Raw genomic sequence first — 17181 nt, 5'->3', positions numbered from 1 at the left:
CTAGCAGGAATTAGGGAGAGACTCAACAAAGACAAGAGGGGGAAGACCTGAGTGAGGAGGAAGGCAGGCTGGGAGGGCCTGCAGAGCCACTGCTCCCTTGAAGGGTGACAGAGAAGAAGATAAGACCCACAGGGTGAGGAGAGAACTGCAGGAGCACATCCACATGTTTGGAGGAATTACAGTTCAGCACTGGAAGTGACTGCACAGGCAAGACACACAACGTTTCTCAATAGCCAAGCACAGGAAACAGGTAGGAAGCAGACAAACACCGAGATTTCCCATGTTTCTCTTTTTGTGCATCCCTCACTGCTTGGAGCACTGCAATGTTCACAGAAAAAACATCCAGCATTGCCTTCATCTAGAATATTGCTGGATGCAGCACAAATACTTCAGGAAAGCAGGTATTTCTGTGCTGTTTCCAGCACAGATCAGAAATGCGCCAAACGCACAAAGGTTGCCAACCACGGTGTGATTAGTGTGGGCCAGACGGTTTCCTCTAAGCCCTATGGAAATAATGGCATAGAACTACAAGCAAACACAACTCAGCCTGAGCTCCCTCTTGGTCCAAAGCAGCGTGCTTTTGCAAATAGCCTCGTGCTTTGGCTCAGCTCTGCTAACTCATCTCTAAGGCAAAGCCAGGGGCTTTGCTCCCTTCCTACCTCACAACCTCAGGCACTGCACCTTCATTCTTCCCCCAAAGCATATGACAAAATGACCAAGGCCTGATTCTGTGTTGGAAGCCAGAAAGGTCACAGCTTTCCAAACGCAGCTGGAGGGCCCCCAACAAATAAGTCTCCTATGAACATGACATTTCCAGCTCCAGCTTTGCAAAGGGAAATGAGAAACCCACAGAGCTGTTAGGAGAAGCACATAACAGAGGCTCAGCTTTCCTCTCATTTCTTCAGTTCCATGGGCTGAGAAGCAGGCAGAAGTGAGTCCTGCTGACCAACGGAAGCACAACGGTTGCCTAGTCACCTCTCAGCTACTGGACGGCTTTGCTCCAAGCTTTCAAAAAAATGAAACCATGCCTGCTTCCAGCAGAAAACTCATTCTTGTTTCCCCTGGGAGCTCAGACTCCCACTGAGGAGAGCTCAGGGGCAATTCTGAAATAAATCATTTGCTTCAGTCACCATTTATCACAGCTCACAATGACGTACAGACTGTTCCTGAAGCAATCCAGCTGAATTTCAGCTCGGCTAGTCTAGTCCTGTCACAAGTCCTCTTGGGAACTCTGATATTGCACATGTGCCTCTGAAAATGCAGCTTATCAAAACAGTTGCTCTTCATGTGGATGAAAGGAAAGATGAGATGACCATGCTTGTTCTCGACTTCCTCTTTCATGCTCTTTCTTGATTCTTATCCTTCAGGATGCCAAATATTAATCCAGAATCCTTTCACCTTGGTAACTGTCTCTTCTATTCCTCCTACCACAGCCCTGCAACTACAATATCCTCTGTGCCTGGAAAAGCAGCTCCCCCTTATTACCTAAGCTGCACAGATTCCCAGGCTGCAGAGGTTTTAACCCCCATAGTGATGTCCAAGGTATTGGTTTTATCCATAGGGCTTCTGAAGGCCCTGGTATCTCAGCTATAATTTAAAGCCAGACCTGACCCTGCTTTGTGATTTTTAACAGTGTTATTGATACTTCACCTCTGTAATTCTGGGGAAAACAAAAAAAAACCAAATTCTGGGGGAAAACAAAAACCAGACCTATGGAGAGAGGCTAGAAAGAAAATCTTTATCTGGAATAGAGAGTTGTCTAATTACTATTTTTGCTTGGGCAAAATCCATCCACCTGCAGTTAAGTCCTTCAAAGGTGAACTGTCCAGAAATGGACTTGCAGGCTCCCTCCCTAGCTCAAGAAATTAATTCAGATTGAACAAAGACATCTAGCCAGATTTATGTTTTAGGACTCTTAGAAAGGAGAAGCTACCACATCACCAGGAGTCACCCACCTGACAAAGGGAAGGAATAATCTCCCTTCTGGGGCAAAGTACAAACTAAGCTGCAAAGCACTCAGATATTACAGTAAGGGGGACTGAATAATCACTTAGAGCAGTTATGCCGGTTATTAGCCTTTAACTAAGATTTCATTTAAAATTTAAGCATCCCAAACCAGATTCAAATGAAGCCAAACACCTGTGATTTCCTAGCAGGAAGGTCTCAGGTACTACCTTTATTCCAGACAAGTCCTGCAGGGGGGCAACAGGAAAGAGAGGACTTTTATCACCGAAGGACTAGCAGGCCTCTAAGCCATTTCAGGCCAGGCACTACCAACAGATCTCCAAGGTTCATCTTTGGTACGAAGCATCTGTCCTTCCCACTGGGAAACTGTAGCTGTGTGCTGGCTCACTGTCCCTGTTCCACCAAGTCTCCAGTGGTCAAACCAAACAAAGGGACAAAGTAACTCCAGGTCTCCATGACACATCAGATGAGTCGTCTCTCTGCTTCCCCATGAAACTCCTGTCCAGCAGCCTTCATGTTCCTACAGCAGGCTAGACGTACTCAATAGGACATCGAGCATTTCTTGAGCCTTTACTCTCCTCTGCTGCACTGCTCTGCCAGGAAAGGGGCACAAGTAAACTCCTGTTACATTTCTACCAGCTGCCCAAGGAGGTTCATGCAACAACCAGCCAGATAACATGGGCACTGCTGAGCCAGAGGAGGGACCGGGTCCATCTTCACCAGTGTGTTCATGTTCAGCAACTGCTGCAGGGTGTGTTTTAGAAGCAGCACTTGGAGAAATGATCTGGACTCTGCCTAGCCACTGCCCTGCAGAGCCTCAGAGACACGCAGCAGGCAGAAACCAGCGTTATCCCTGCTTCCTATTGCCCAGGAACCCTCCAACCCAAGGCACTTGTGGTCCATGGAACAAGAGTTGGGGAAGTGCTCTACAACTCACAAGAGTGAAGAGCTTTTGGTAAATGTGTAACTAGGTAGGAAATTACCCAGCCCTCACCCTGACAAGCAAGCAATGCTTTTATTTCCAACAGTCAAGGTGCTCCCCAGATTTGTGCAAGGGCTATCCAGACACCACATAGCAGGAGCTGTGCTGGACGCTGAATTACAGTGGGTGACACCAGCACAGGTTCACAGAACTGATCAGCAATCCAGCTACACTGGGAATGATTGTCTGTTGAGTCTCAGATCCCAAATACTACAAGGTTTCATTCAAGAAAGCAATGCAGAGAGGTATCAGTGTTGATGATACACCCCTCCTAGTGAGAGGCCCACCTCAGCCACCATGGTCTTAGCTCCCCAGTTGCTGCCTGGACTGCAGTGTTTCTTGACAATTCAGTAACCAGTAACTCTCCCAGTGCTCACAAACAAAGTCAGTCACCCAGTGTAACGCAGAGGAGCTGAAATTGCAATTCATTTCCTTCCTGAACCCCTTCCTCATTGCCAGCCCCCTTGATTTCAGGTAAGGTCAGCAGATGCTCCAAAAGAATGGGACAAAGCTTTTGCACCATTACAGTCCATCACAGGCAGTACATGCGCCAACCTTTCGCCATGACAAACAGAACAAGGGGACAGGAAGGAGAGCGGAGGTAAGTCAAAATAGGCACAGCTGGCAATAAAATTATAAAGCAGCTCACATACAGCTATGTCCTAAACGCTGGTTTGGCTTTCCTTGGACCACTAGAGCTTGTTTAACAGAGCAAATGCTAGGATACTGGGAGATTTGTCTTGCAATGAGTTTGTAGGTAGTGCTGCTGTTTCTACACGGACCACTGCCTTGAAATCTGGCCTTAGAGAAGCCATTCACCTCTGGCCTCGAGGGTCATGGCGTTGCAGTAACTTTGTGAACTGAGGACAAAATAAACAATGTCCAGTAACCATGTGATTCGAAGCAGGGGACCCTGCAGAGCAAGGGGGTCTTAGAGGCAGCTCAGAGAGCACAAATCCACTGCTAGCATACATCTGTCTCCTCTTTCTTAAGCTCAGTGAAGTCCCATGCATTTGCGATAGCCTGCCAGTAAGAGGCTAGTCCTCAGTTTTTTGATTACAGGGAGAAGATTTGGTGGTCTGCACTTGGATACTGCACAGCTGAATGCTAACCTGAGCCACTGAGTGCCACCTACAGCACTCCAGTTCCAACAGATGGGAACTGAAAAGTCTTTGCTCATTGGTGATCCTTTTGGAGCTACACTGTATCCTCTGGTGGCTAGGACGAAGGGAAGAAAAAACCCTACCTTCTCCATGTTTTACTGCTCAAAGCTACTCTCAATAACTTCATTCCCATTCAATCTACATCCTGGGAACCCGTATGTGTGGTCCAAAGGCAGAGCAGTCATTTTCAACAATACGTTCTGCCAGCAGATGCCATAGTTTCAAAGCAGCAAGCAGAATTTAACCTAAAGCACAAACTGTGCATCCCAGACCTGCAGGAACTGTTAAACAAGGCACAAAAGACCAATTCATGGGGGAAAAGATATAGGAGATGGGATAGGGAACCTAAAAGGAACCGATACCTTATGGTAAAATCAAAATGAAAGCTCTTTTTCCTTTTCAGAAAGCAACCAAAGAAAAAGATAAATATGTTATTATACTTACAACAAAGTGATGCATTCATTTACATAGTGCTAATGGAAACAATTTCTGTGTTGTTTTTCACAATATCCTTCCTAAGCTGCTGAAAATGACAGAGAATTGCATTTCTAAAGAAAGCCACACAGGGAGATAACTGCCCATCCCTCCATGGGAGAGCTTGTTCCTCTCACTCGCTCTCCTGTTCGTTCATGGGGTACTTAGCTGAAAGTAGAAGTTGTTTTAAAGCAGACACAACAGAGATACGAAGAGGCTATGCCACGAGTCTGACTAAAAGTCTCAGCTATCTCTCTTCCAAGTAACCTTCTTCAGGGCTTGAACCTGATTTAAACCTATCAACAGCTTCTGGCATGGCACCACCAAGTCCAAAGGGTCTAAAATCCAAATGGATCAGACCGGCTTGGTAAAGTGGCCATGCACACTGCTGGGAGGGCTAAGTGCATGTGTTGCTGAAGTACATTTCAGATATTTTTCAGCAAAGTACCAAACTGACCTTTTTGGGCACATGAGAAACTCAAAATGATTAAATGTGTGTTAATAACAAAAATTAACCTGTAACAGAATGAAGAAGGTAGTGGAGACCAGTGCAGAACCCAGCAACCACAGGGTGCAGAGAAATAACAAGGCAGCCATCAGAAGGAGTTCACACTGCACTAAGGGTGTCTGAACTCCGTAGTGGTAACTAATGCAAGTCTTCACACCAAAACCAGATTGAAGCAAAGAGTTTCAAGTATTGTGTGGCTCTCCAAACTTCACCTTTACCAGGTTAACATTACAGAACTTCACAAATACACAAAATGAGTGTACTCTTTTTAATGGACTAGTCAGTCTGCAAATATTTTCCCTAGGAATGCATGAGGAATCGGCTAAATTTTACTGAATCATTTCTGCAAAAGTAACATAGAGCAGACACAGGAATGGAAGAGCAATATACAATAAGCATTTCCAGAAAGAGGGAAAAAAAGCGACTCCACCCACACCTTTAATCCCTCCCAGTTCTTAAGCAAAGGAGGCACCAATGTGGGATGTTAATGGACCAAAAATGAAACATCAGATATAACATGGGAAGGGTAGTAATTAACATCATCCATGCCTCATAGGAGAGTGCTAGTCCCTAATAGAGAAAAATTAATTACATGACCTGAGTGTTTGTCCTGCTCTCAGGAATTATTGGGGTGTGAGTTGGAGTCTATTATTCTCCTCTGTGCCTCAGAAACAGTGCATCACTACCTTTCAGTGACAGTTACTCTTCTTCCTGGACCACAGCCACATGAGGCTTTACATACTTCTGAATCTTGTTTTCAGACCCCAATCCTCCCTCCTACAGGCTGCTTATCCCTTAAGAGAAGTTGAAATAAAACCTGGTGAATGTCAGCCCTCCCCAGTAGGAGTCCTGGTAGCCTGCATCTGCCAATCAACAAGGATTTTGTCTCTCCTGCGAGAAGCTCTGCTATTTACACTCCAAAAAGAAAGGGTTTCAGTTCCCTCAACACCAATGTAAAAAGGCCAGGTCTTCTAGAAGATAGTTTGAGGGGGACTGCCTCAGTCCAGTCTTACACACCTAAGGTCTCCGTGGTAAAAGAGAGGTCTCTGTGGTAAGAGGTCTCCAGAACCTAAACAGATATAATCTGTCCATTCCCCACCCTGCCTAGTCCCCACTTCCCCAAACCTCTCAGATCTTCAAAGAAATCCCTGCACTTAAAGTAACCACATTGTTGAGATTCACGGTTATCTAAGTGGGACACATCACTAGCTGCAGGCTACTGTAAGGCTCCGAAGGTGTTTACAACTTGGAGTGATTTTAAAACTGCTGGGACAGGAGATGAGAAAAGCACTTCGCTTTCAACCTGATGCGCGCTCTGGAAAAGTCAGTATTACATTAGTGACATACCTTTTCTGCTTGTATGTCAGCATTGCTTCAGCAATGGGCAACTGGTGTGCACAGTTTGCCCCTGCTATATACTGCGTTATCCTGGAGACAACATCAGGTGTTTCTGGAACTGCAACAGAACAAAGAGAGAAAATAATTTAAGTGACTTCTCAGACCATCACCAGCACTGTCCTCCATTTGCTCAGCCAAGCAGCTGATGGTAACCCTACCCAGCCAGCTGCATTTGAACTGCATCTTCCAAAGGAAGCTCTGCAGCCTATCCCAGAGCATTGTAAAGCTGCCTGACCAAAAGCAAACATCCTATGAGAGCACCAAGGTAAAAACATTAGGAAGGCACACTAGATACACAGACATCTGTACACAGCATTATTGACTTAAGTATTATGGTTATTTTACATTTGTTAAAATGCTTGTCTTTGAAAATGTGTACCTGCCCACAGTCAGCTTTAGACTTTTTTACACCTTGACTGATGGTATCTGCTGAAGAAAGTGCCTAGCAATCTCTCCCAGGGCCTTGGCAAGCTGCTCTGCTCACACCAACATTTGAGTTACCTGATTTCATAATGAACTCATGGCCTTGCTGAGTTAACTGAAAAGACCGAGAGCCACGCAATGGTAGGAAGAGCACAAAGATCACATGTGTAGCAGCAAGTATGCTTCAGATCTGTGAGATTGTGTTTGATCCAAGTTGACAGGAAGACATTTCCTAAATGTCTTCCATATTTCTTTGCTTTCAAGCAAAGAGCCTCAACTGTGAGATTAAGGGAACATAAGTGACCTTCACCAGGCACTTCCATACCTTGATGGGCATTTTAACCCAGACTCTTTGTATCTGAACAGTGAACTGTGAAGAGCTATGAGTCTTTGCCAGATGATCTTAGGCCATTCTTCTCACTGCACAGATGAAAATGGAGAATCTGCAAGGTCTGGACTGCACAAAAATGAGGTTGCATTTTCTTCATAGCATGCAGTCAAATAACTAAGGGCTGCAGCATACAACCAACTAAAGAACAGATACAGCTCTTGAGCTGGATTTCTACAGCTAATGAAGTATTCCTAACCCAGACACAAAAATCAAGTCTGTATTGACATTTGTCTGCATTTCAAGTGCAGCAAGGAATTAAAAGAAACCAGTTCCAGTCATCTGTTCTTCCACAAGCTTAGAATCAAGGAAAAGCGTAGGTTGGGTGGCACACTAGGAGATCTCTAGTCCAGCCTCTTGCTCCAGGCAGGGCTAACTTCACCTTCAGAACAGGCTGCCCAGGGCCTTGTCCAGCCAGGTTCCCATCTGCTGGAAAAGGCTCTGAACAATCACCTGTGAAGAGGTCGGTCTCTCCTCCTCTCATGGCTAAAGGACTTCCAGGAGCATCTTGGGAGCCTCAGGCACTCTGCAATTCCAACAGGAGAACCACACTGTAACCTCTCCACCCTCATGGTGCTCCAAAAACTCCAAGGCTTTTTCCTTCTAGTGAAATTTCTGTACAGAATATGCTGCCATGAGAGCATCACGCCTTAGTCAAGCCTCAAACCTTCGCATAGCCCTGAATGTCAGATGCAAGTCCTCCTTTCTCCTGTTTCTCTCCGTTCTTGAAGGAACGGATGGAAAGACCGTAAGCATTAATATTTTAAGCAAATTAGTACTTTAACACACAGTAAGGCTTTATCCTGGCCTAGAACAGACTCAGATCAGGAACTTCTAGACCTAACCTAGGGCAGCTCCCACGTTACAACACTGGTGAAGAACAAAATTCCTTTTTAATGAGAAAGATCCTGCCAGCAGACTTCAGAAACGTCAAGGTCGTTTTCATGCAAAACTAATAGAAGTTGATCTTCCCACAGTTTCCAGTTTTCCAAATTTTTTAGGCTGGACAGCTTCTGAAGGGCCAAAGAAAGCAATGTACTAAACTTGGTAGTGAGACCTCCACATCAAAGAACAAAGCTGAGAGCTAGGTAAAACCAGCATGACTCAGAGGCAGCTAGTGCCTCTGGGAGCCAACAACTGTTTGCAAACCACCACGTGGAGGACACACAAAGGTCAGCATCTGAAAAGGGAATGTGGTGGAGTGAGGAGAAAAGAGGAACAAAAACATTTGTCTGCTTCCTCTTTTATTTACTTTACTTTTGCTAAAATTATTCATTCAAGCCTTTCATCCCACACAGGCCAGACACAGACACATGGTCTTACCAGTGGTCTGTGCTTCAAGTTTGTTGAACAGATCCCTCCAGGCTAGATCTTGGAAGAAGTTGTTGTATCTATAATCTACAGACCCCAGATACTTGGCCACTGGATGAGAGCCTAAGAAAGAAAGGAAAACATGACAGTTGTTCTTCCCAGCACTGAACACAAGTGTGTTTTTCACCTGTAAGGAATTAAATGCCAAAATCAGAACTACACTAGACACCCCAGAAATAAATTTCTTCAATTATAACCAAGTAATTTAGTCCAGCTCATCTCTACAAGAGCATGCAAATAGACTTCCCAGCAGAGAGACTGCTTCAACACCACTGATATCTTTCAGTGACACCTCCCCCTTTCCCCCGTGCCAAATTAAAGAGGCCAAAGAAAACAGGACTGGGAAACTGCTGAGGAAATAAATGATTTGGAAGACACAGAGGCCCTACAGCTCTCCATCTCAGTCTCTCAGTTTTGCAACCAGCTTTCCCAGCAGCCCTTCCTGCCCACAGGCAGCACTGCGCACGTTGTGGCCAGGTCACCTCTGCCAAGAAGAGTCGGACCCCCTCCTCCAAATATCATTTGCACACCACGGCCGTTTTGCAATACTGAGAAGAGACAATTGTCCCCAACCAGGAAAAATAACCCAGGGAGGCTTGTTTAATCAGTGGAGAAGGGCTACAAGTTCAATAAATAGGCTGTAATTAAAGACAGAATTTAGGGTCCAAGGATTACAGTCCCCAGTGAATGTTGGCATATGCATCAGGTACCCATGTGCTCTAGCTAAGCCTTATGGCTCCCCTGTGAGCATGGAAAGACCTTCTTGCAGAAATTTTGTGTGTCCAGCCTCCACGCTTGCAGCCCTGGATGGAGATCTGACTTCATACTTATACTGAGCAGGAGAGGGAAGGCATTTAAGTGACTAACTCTGCCCTGGGAGGCAGTAAAAATCTGCCACCTTCATTTTAGGCCACATGTGTCCCCATACCAGACAACTCACTCTTGCAACTACCTCTCCAGTCTTTCAACACAGGAGAAAAGGTGTGCCAGGATTGCACTTTCCAGTCACCACATTTCAGTCATGCTCAGCATGAGTCCTGTACATTTACAATCAGTCATGAAGTGGCCTCAGAGTTCCTCCTAATCAGCTTATTTTTATCCTTCCTGCATACCAACTTCTTACATCAAGCCACACTTCCAGAGACTGCAACAGTTGAGTCATCAGCTGGTAATTGGTAACCTGACAACTCCTTCCAAGAAGGCCCCAGTTGCTTAACTATACTCAGCATCCTCCAATAAAGCTCATGGTGGAACCCCCCCCCCCCCCCCCTCTTTTCTCAGTCCTCCAAACCAGCGCTAATTTCCAGACTTCCAGAAAAGGTTCAAGCAGATGGTCTCTCCGAGCTCCCCCCAGTGTCATTAGAAATAGGGGCCTAAGTTCTTTCCTGGACCCTCCTGATCATGGCTACTTTCAGACCCATCATTTCTTTTGCAGTGGAGTTTTAAAGAGTGCACGTGGAACAGCTCTGCACCATGCACTGGAGAAGCTTTCCCACATGCTGGGAAAACAAATCGCACATGACAGATGCAGTTGGAAACAAGTACTAAACACAAGGTATTCCAAGAAGTTCTATCCATGGAGCTAAATAAAACGCTAAAAGCCCTCAAACAGCCAAAATAACCCCCAACATTTTCTTCCATTTTATTTGCCCCCTTTCAGTTGTTTATACACTTGTTTGGACAAAGGAGTCTTTCAGCCATAGAAACAGAAGCATGAAGTAGGACTGAATCTCTGAGAACGGATGCTTACAGACACTAAACTTTTCTCATTGTTAACAAACCACTGTAGGTTGACTCTTCCGTCATTGCAGCGTGTAGTTGTGGACTAAGAAGGTAAAACCATCTTAGAAAAAACCTCCACTATTCCTACTTCAAAGGTGCAGCTAACAGCAGAAAGTCTTTTTCTTTAAGACATTTATGGCATGGTCACCATTTTGTCTTTGGTGCTTTTCTGATGGTCAGAAAAAAGAGGTTGCTCCTCAATCACTTTAATGAACTGCCAGAAAGCTGGCCAGAAATAAGCACTTGATCTGATCAGCAAATACTGCAGACTTCTATGGGAAAGGCCCTGTTAAAGAAGTTTCTATATTTAAAATACATTTAAAAAGCATTCATAGTTCTGAAACAGTTCCATTATCAAAGTTCCTTGTTTTTTTTTTAATTACCAAAGAAAGTTTTAAGATTAAAAACCAACCCTAAAACACACTAGCTAAATCTTTTTTTCACTTTCAAAGAGAGAATATTTTCAGATCATTAAAGACTGCAAGACAGAAAACTCTTCTTCTGAGGCCAGGAGACAAGTCAGCGTGTAAGGACCAAAGTCTTCAGTCACACAAACTTACATTCAAAGCACATTTAACCTTCCAGAAACAATTTTTTTGTTTTTACCCCCTAAAGGGCTCTGTGTCCTCTTCCTGCCAACCACTTCGGAAACTAAACGCCTTCCTTACAGAAGGATCCAGCTCTCTTCCTCTGCCTTTTTCATTTGACTTCTGCAAATCCCACCACTGAATCGACAGCCTAACCCCACTGTTCATGGTGCTGGGCAGCAGCTTCTGACTCCTACAGCAACTGCCATTAGATGGTCCCAAACCTAGATCAGAAAATACCAAGAAAAAGTGCTTTTCAAGTTTTCCATTGCCTACATCACTTAAGTGCCCCGTTCACACAAGTCAAGCCTCGGACTAGACCAGCTTCTGGCATCACACCCTTACAACACAAACATTGCCCAGATGCCCCTGCCCACATGCATCTGTGACTGCCTGACTTCCCAGGCCTTGCTGCTACAACATTCCTCACATTTCTGACAAGACCCCTAATGTTATTATCAGTCCACTCAACTTCCCGCCACATAAGCAAACCAAGCTGGGTAACTTTCCAGCCAGGCAGGCTTATTGAGCTGCTGGAAGGGCAGAGGTAAGGTGCTGGAAAACTGAGGTAAAAACCCGAGCAGAACAGCACATAAAGGAAAGGTCAAAGCATACATGTAATTTGAATAATTTAAACTCTCAGCAGTTTCAGAGCCTTTAAAAAATTTTGAACCCCCCCTCCTCCATAAACATTTTCTGTGTCAGCCTCAGGGAGGCCAGAACAGTTATTGCTTTGGGAAACATGGTGCCCAATGAATTTAAGATTTCAGTCAGGGAAAGGGCTTCCAGAACATTATTCTATGCATTTATTGTACCATCATAAAAAGACATATAAGAGCCTTCCTGTATGGGGAAGAAGTACTCAATCCCTTGCTTCAAACAAAAGGTTTACAAGCAGACTTTGGCATCAAGACTATAAAGATGAAGTTCACTCATGCATAAGTAGCAACACAAGCATTACACAATACTATGACAGGATGATGTTTGCCTCATTTAACAGCCATATACCTAGCCAAAGCTTTCAGGAGGCCTTCTCCTGAGGGAACACATCGCATTTAACACGTTCATCTTTCTATGAAGAAAAATTGTTCCTTATTTACCTAGAGGGATGATCAAAAATCTCATGTAGCCGAGCCAGTCTGGGGTTTTGTGAGACAGCTGCTCTACAAAGAGTCTCAATACAGCACTGAGGTAATTCTGGGCTCCGGCCACTGCAATTTTAATTGGGTTTGGAGGCTGCGAATTGCAGTTACAGCTAGACAGAAAAAGAGGAAACATATTCATAATCGTGCTTCCAACCAGCTATTTCAGAACAAGTTAAAAAAAATAATTGTTAACAACAACCACGGCAGAAGAGAGCTCGTTCAATACACAAGGCAATATCACAATGATTATCAGCAGCTTAAAACATTATTAATAAGAAAGTACTGAACAATGTTGCATTTTAATTGGTCTCCTTGCTACTTCTTTCACACATTTTGATAATCTAAAGGCCTTGACTCAACTATGTAGGTTAGGATGTATCTGTTGCAACTAACTGCTGTGTCAGAGAACATACTTGGGTATGCACAGCCCTCTGTAGGTACCTAGGGAATGCCTTGAGGAATTGAGGAATTAATCTGGGAATTACTTGAAGGGGGAAGCAAGAGCTATTTAAAAACCTACCTATCAGCTTTGCATACTTTACTGGTTATTAGATCCGACCTATGAGGCAGCCTCCAAAGCACAATCTTTTAAAATCACTGGTGTCAATGAAAGGAGACTTGTATCTCCACAGAGATGGCAGAAAAGCAACAACTTTGCAGGGCTGGCGAGAGCTGAGGAGCCACACAACTTTGACTTCAGGAGAGTAGATAGGGGAGAAGTATTGGAAGAGAGAAGTATTTCTCAGCTATTGGATGGAAAACTCCATGGGCACTGGGGCGCAGGAGCTGAGGAGCTTTTAGACCTGAGACTCAACAAACAACACAAGCAAGGTGAGAACTTACTATCTCTGTATCCTGGAGACAATAGTGCTGAAAGCTGCCTGAATATCAGCTGAGGAGCATGTGCAGACCACTGGCAAGGTATGCTTTTGCAAGACATCTGATAGGTACTGAGGAGAGAACAGAACATTTTATAGTCCCTTTTTTGGTACAGTTTGTCACAAAAAGAAAGTCTGCCTGCCCCAGCCTCCTAGGTATTCTCACACCCAAGCGTGGGCACCCTCCCCATGTCCAATTTTTAAGTGACACAGCTATTTCCCAAATACCTCACCCTTGTGCATCAACCAAAGGAAACCTCTTCCTCTAGAAAAATAGAAACATTGCACCTTCTTGACAAACACCAACACTATATCCAAAACATGGCAACGACAACTCTGGAACAGCAGGGTTTTTATGGCTGCAGAGAGCAGGGCAGCAGCAGAAGGCCATTAGCCTAGCAGACAGCACTGGGTAAGAGCAGATGCTGTCTGCTCGCCTGCTTCTGGACCTGCAGTTGCATCTCTCTTCGATTTCAAAAGGACTTAAACAAATGCAATGTTCTGCCCACCCTCAAGCACTAAAAAAAGCGAAGGGTGTTACCAATACACATGTTCCTCATAAGGGACTGTTTCCCCTCCATGCAGCTAATGGGGAACAAATTAACACACACCTTGGACATCATATTGATGACACTCAGCAATTATTTCACACTTTCAAATTCTGCACCACTAGTCTATACATCTCAGCCAATGCTATCTTCATGTCCTCTGATACTGCAGGCACAAGCTGCTAAAACTACTGGAAGATGATCTACAATGCCTTCTGTCCATCTCTAGAAGGCACTTCTCTATCTTCCAAGTATAGAGAAACTGGAACCAGTAGCTCAGCTGGTGCTTTTGCTCTCTTGGATATTGAGACCCTAGTTCTTCCAGAAGCAGAAAGCCAAACCAGACAATGTAACTCCACGAGCCTGGCACAGGTTCTACAGGCCAACAGTCACCCAAGCACATGTTTATTGGTCCTTTTCCATATATATTTTATTGTTTTTTCAGACTAAGGTTCCAAAAGGAGCAAAATTTGTTCCAAACCCATAACAAAGCACTCCACGTTGCCAGCATAAGAAAGCACTGCTCAGGATTCTCTTTAACACAGCTATCACTCACTCAGAACATATGGGGTGACGTACCTGCAGTCAGGAATCACAAGCGTATGTGCAAGACAACAGAACTGACCTGGAATATTTTCTCCTGTGTTCACCACCTGTGCCTAGAAATCTCAGCCTAAACCACACGTCATTCCTCCCTGCTTCCTTTGTCCCAGTCTACCACAGTTGAGTAGCAGGCTCTTGAGTACAAGGGTCTAGCCATTCCCAGTGTGCTATGAACCAGAAAGAATGGCATTGTGTAGAAGAGAAAAAAAAATCTCTGTAGAAAGACTCAGGTGGCAAAGCTTTACAAGATCCACAGCATCTGCTGGTCAAATGAGATCCAAACTGTAGGCACTGAACACTCAGTATGCTGCCAGCCCCCACGCACTACCACTGCTTTTCCAACCAAGCAGCAGAACCTACTTGGTTAGTGGTACAGCTCAAGGCCTCTCCATTCCTGAGGAGGAACAGTGAAGAACAACTGTGCTTCAGGTAACACCTCCTGCCTTTACCTGGCCTTGCCAGTCAGAAGTATTGACAAGAATAATGTTTTCCGGCAGCTGGTCATCGGAAACTAGGATGTGATTTAGTTGGTCATACACAGTTTTCCTGGGGATCTGGAAATAAAGACACAGAGAAGAGAACAGTAGGAGATGTCAGCTCTAATTATCAAGCCTCCAGCTCTTGCAGTGCACGAGAGGTGGCTGTGCATGGTTGGCCAGTGCTTGGTCACCCCATCAGCAAAGGCATGCTAGCAGCCTCACTGGCTGCTGAGACTGACACTTATCAGCTTCTTCAATATTGTAGTATTCTGCAGTCTCCTCTATTAGCCACCTTGGTTTTGTTGGCCATTACTCCTTCTGCCATGCACTTTTACTTAAATCACTTTATACCAACTAACAGTAGCCCAAGGAATTTTGGATTCATAGAAGCCAGGAACAACCTCCTTCAAGGAAGGAATCCCACAGGGAGGGAGTCCCACAGCTAACAAAGGCATGGTGCATATGCTCTGCACAAGTCAGTCCCCTTTTGCAATCCCTAGTAATTTGCCTTATTTCAAAGGAGTAATTCCTCAACACATCCCTATTAATTTCTCATTATAACAATCTGTTCCAGTGTTTTCAGTTTATGGCGGGCTGACAAAGCAACAATCTGGCAAAAGCCAACAGACTGGATGGAAGATAAGAGTATCAGCCAAGACATAAATTCCCTCCTTCCTAAAGCCGCAGGGCCCAGTTCCTTTCCAGCAGGGATGGCACTTGGACCAGAAGGAAAGGGACCACAGGAGACAGTTGGAGAAGAGGAAAAACTATGAGTGGCTGGAGAGACAGCAATATTTTCACACCTGTAAGTGGTGCCGGGTGTCTGGAGAGCGTTCATTGTCCAGACTGTTCGCTCTCTCATTCTGCGGCCTCACTGGCTGCCTCTCCTTCAGAGATGTGCTCCTTCCCCGACGTCCCGTCTGCTTCCCTTCAGACCTGCTAGAGACATGTGCTTGCATTCCAGAGCTAGCTCATACCTGAGTGAGATACATCCCCCAAATCCCAGATCACCCAGTCTGGCAACCTCAACAATGTGAGTGGAAGCAATGAGGAATCGTGCACATAGATCTGAGCTAGCTTGAGGCCTGCTAATTCTCCTTCTGGTAGTGCAGAGCACATGATTCAGCTACAGAGCACGTTCCCAGGAGTCCCAGGCAGACTTCCACAGCCCGTGCTAAGACCTACAACACCACCAGCATAATAGGATCCAGCCATGCAAACTGCAGTCACACACCCAAAAACAGCACAGAAACACCTCTTCAAAAGAGCATCTATTTGCTTGCAAATGACCAGAAAAACTATATGTTGGGGTTGCTGAAGCCCACATTCACCATCCTATTTGGGAAGGTTTAACAGGACATAAGTTAGACTTGGCAACCACTTTTAAGGCCAAAATCTGCATCAGATGTTGACTGAGCAACAGTACCTTTGAGTAAGAAGCTCCAGAGTTTTACAAAAACTTCCTTGGACATGGAGAAGGTACAACACAGGAGACAGGAGCAACCTCAGAGCAATGTTGCCCTTCAGGGTTCTGAGCATTCCTTTATCAAGTGCTCTAGGCCCATCACTAAGTGCCTAAACACAAGGAGGGTCTCCTTGCAGTCAGTGGCTTAATGCCATCCTGAACAAATGCTAGCAAGCTGTCCATGACTTCCCGAGCAGCCCTGCAACAGGTGCAATCCTGTGTCACCACTCTACCTGGTGGACGGGATAATGAGGGACTCAGTCTTGGTGATCTTCCCGCTGGGTGGGAGCTTCTCAACAAACACATCGGGTGTGGGAAGTTCAGCTTCTTGGACCTCGGCTTGCTGGTTAGACTCCTGCAAAAACACAGGGAACTGAGTCATCAGGAACAAACCCTCCCCTCTACCTCACTACCACACAGGCTGGCAAGGAGGCACCCCAGCTTAGCTCTGGCTGAGGCACATTCAGCCTGCCTCTTCCAGACATACTACTCACTGCCAAAAGGGAGAAACCAGTACTGGCTGTCTGGGGCTACCAGTTCCCAACTCTGCCTCACAAGGGAGCTGGAGGTAGGAAAGGTATGCTCGGATATGCTATTTGCAATAGGCACTCTCCCAGCTCAAAGCCAGGGACATGCCTCCTCATGCAATGCAGATTAATTCAGCTTACCCAAATGAATTAGCAGAGAGAGAAAGAGACATAGGAGAAATGTTACAAACTGCATGTCCCCAGCAGAGCAACTTGAGCTTTGGGATTTTTACCCCAGGACTAGCTTGATTTGTGCCAATTCAGCTTGAAGTAATACTCCTGTCTGATAAAATGGAACAGCCCTGAGAATACTTTTCAGGACGATCCACATGCTCAGTAGCATACTTTGGGCCAGCCTTCCTCAAACAAAGAGAAAGGCTGTTTAAACAGAAGGCCACATAAAGCATTTCAGTTTCAAAAGTCCGAAAGACAAGAACCTCCAACAACTAAGGTCAGGAGGAGAGCTCAGCGTTATCTTCACTGCAGCTAATGTTA

At 45.2% G+C, this 17181-nt stretch overlaps 1 protein-coding gene across 13 annotated transcripts in view; it reads right to left on the bottom strand.

Annotated features, from left to right (window-relative positions):
* PACS2 (phosphofurin acidic cluster sorting protein 2) overlaps positions 1-17181 on the bottom strand; it is an 84449-nt gene that overhangs the window by 18121 nt on the left and 49147 nt on the right. For 7 of the 13 annotated variants that reach the window (XM_049807834.1, XM_049807836.1, XM_049807837.1 and 4 more), the window contains exons 12-19: positions 16393-16514; positions 15498-15633; positions 14665-14769; positions 13030-13136; positions 12142-12296; positions 8625-8735; positions 6440-6548; positions 4473-4505 (exon numbers count right to left, since the gene is read on the bottom strand). In XM_049807834.1, the coding sequence (XP_049663791.1) occupies positions 4473-4505; positions 6440-6548; positions 8625-8735; positions 12142-12296; positions 13030-13136; positions 14665-14769; positions 15498-15633; positions 16393-16514 (878 nt within the window). The remainder of the gene's footprint in view (positions 1-4472; positions 4506-6439; positions 6549-8624; positions 8736-12141; positions 12297-13029; positions 13137-14664; positions 14770-15497; positions 15634-16392; positions 16515-17181) is intronic. The other 6 variants (XM_049807842.1, XM_049807843.1, XM_049807848.1 and 3 more) reach the window with 3 other exon arrangements.

This window comes from Accipiter gentilis, chromosome 8 (genome assembly GCF_929443795.1).
Source record: "Accipiter gentilis chromosome 8, bAccGen1.1, whole genome shotgun sequence".
NCBI classification, from domain to species: domain Eukaryota; kingdom Metazoa; phylum Chordata; class Aves; order Accipitriformes; family Accipitridae; genus Astur; species Astur gentilis.
Note: the sequence above shows the minus strand (reverse complement) of the source record. Positions and strands in the feature narration are given on the sequence as shown.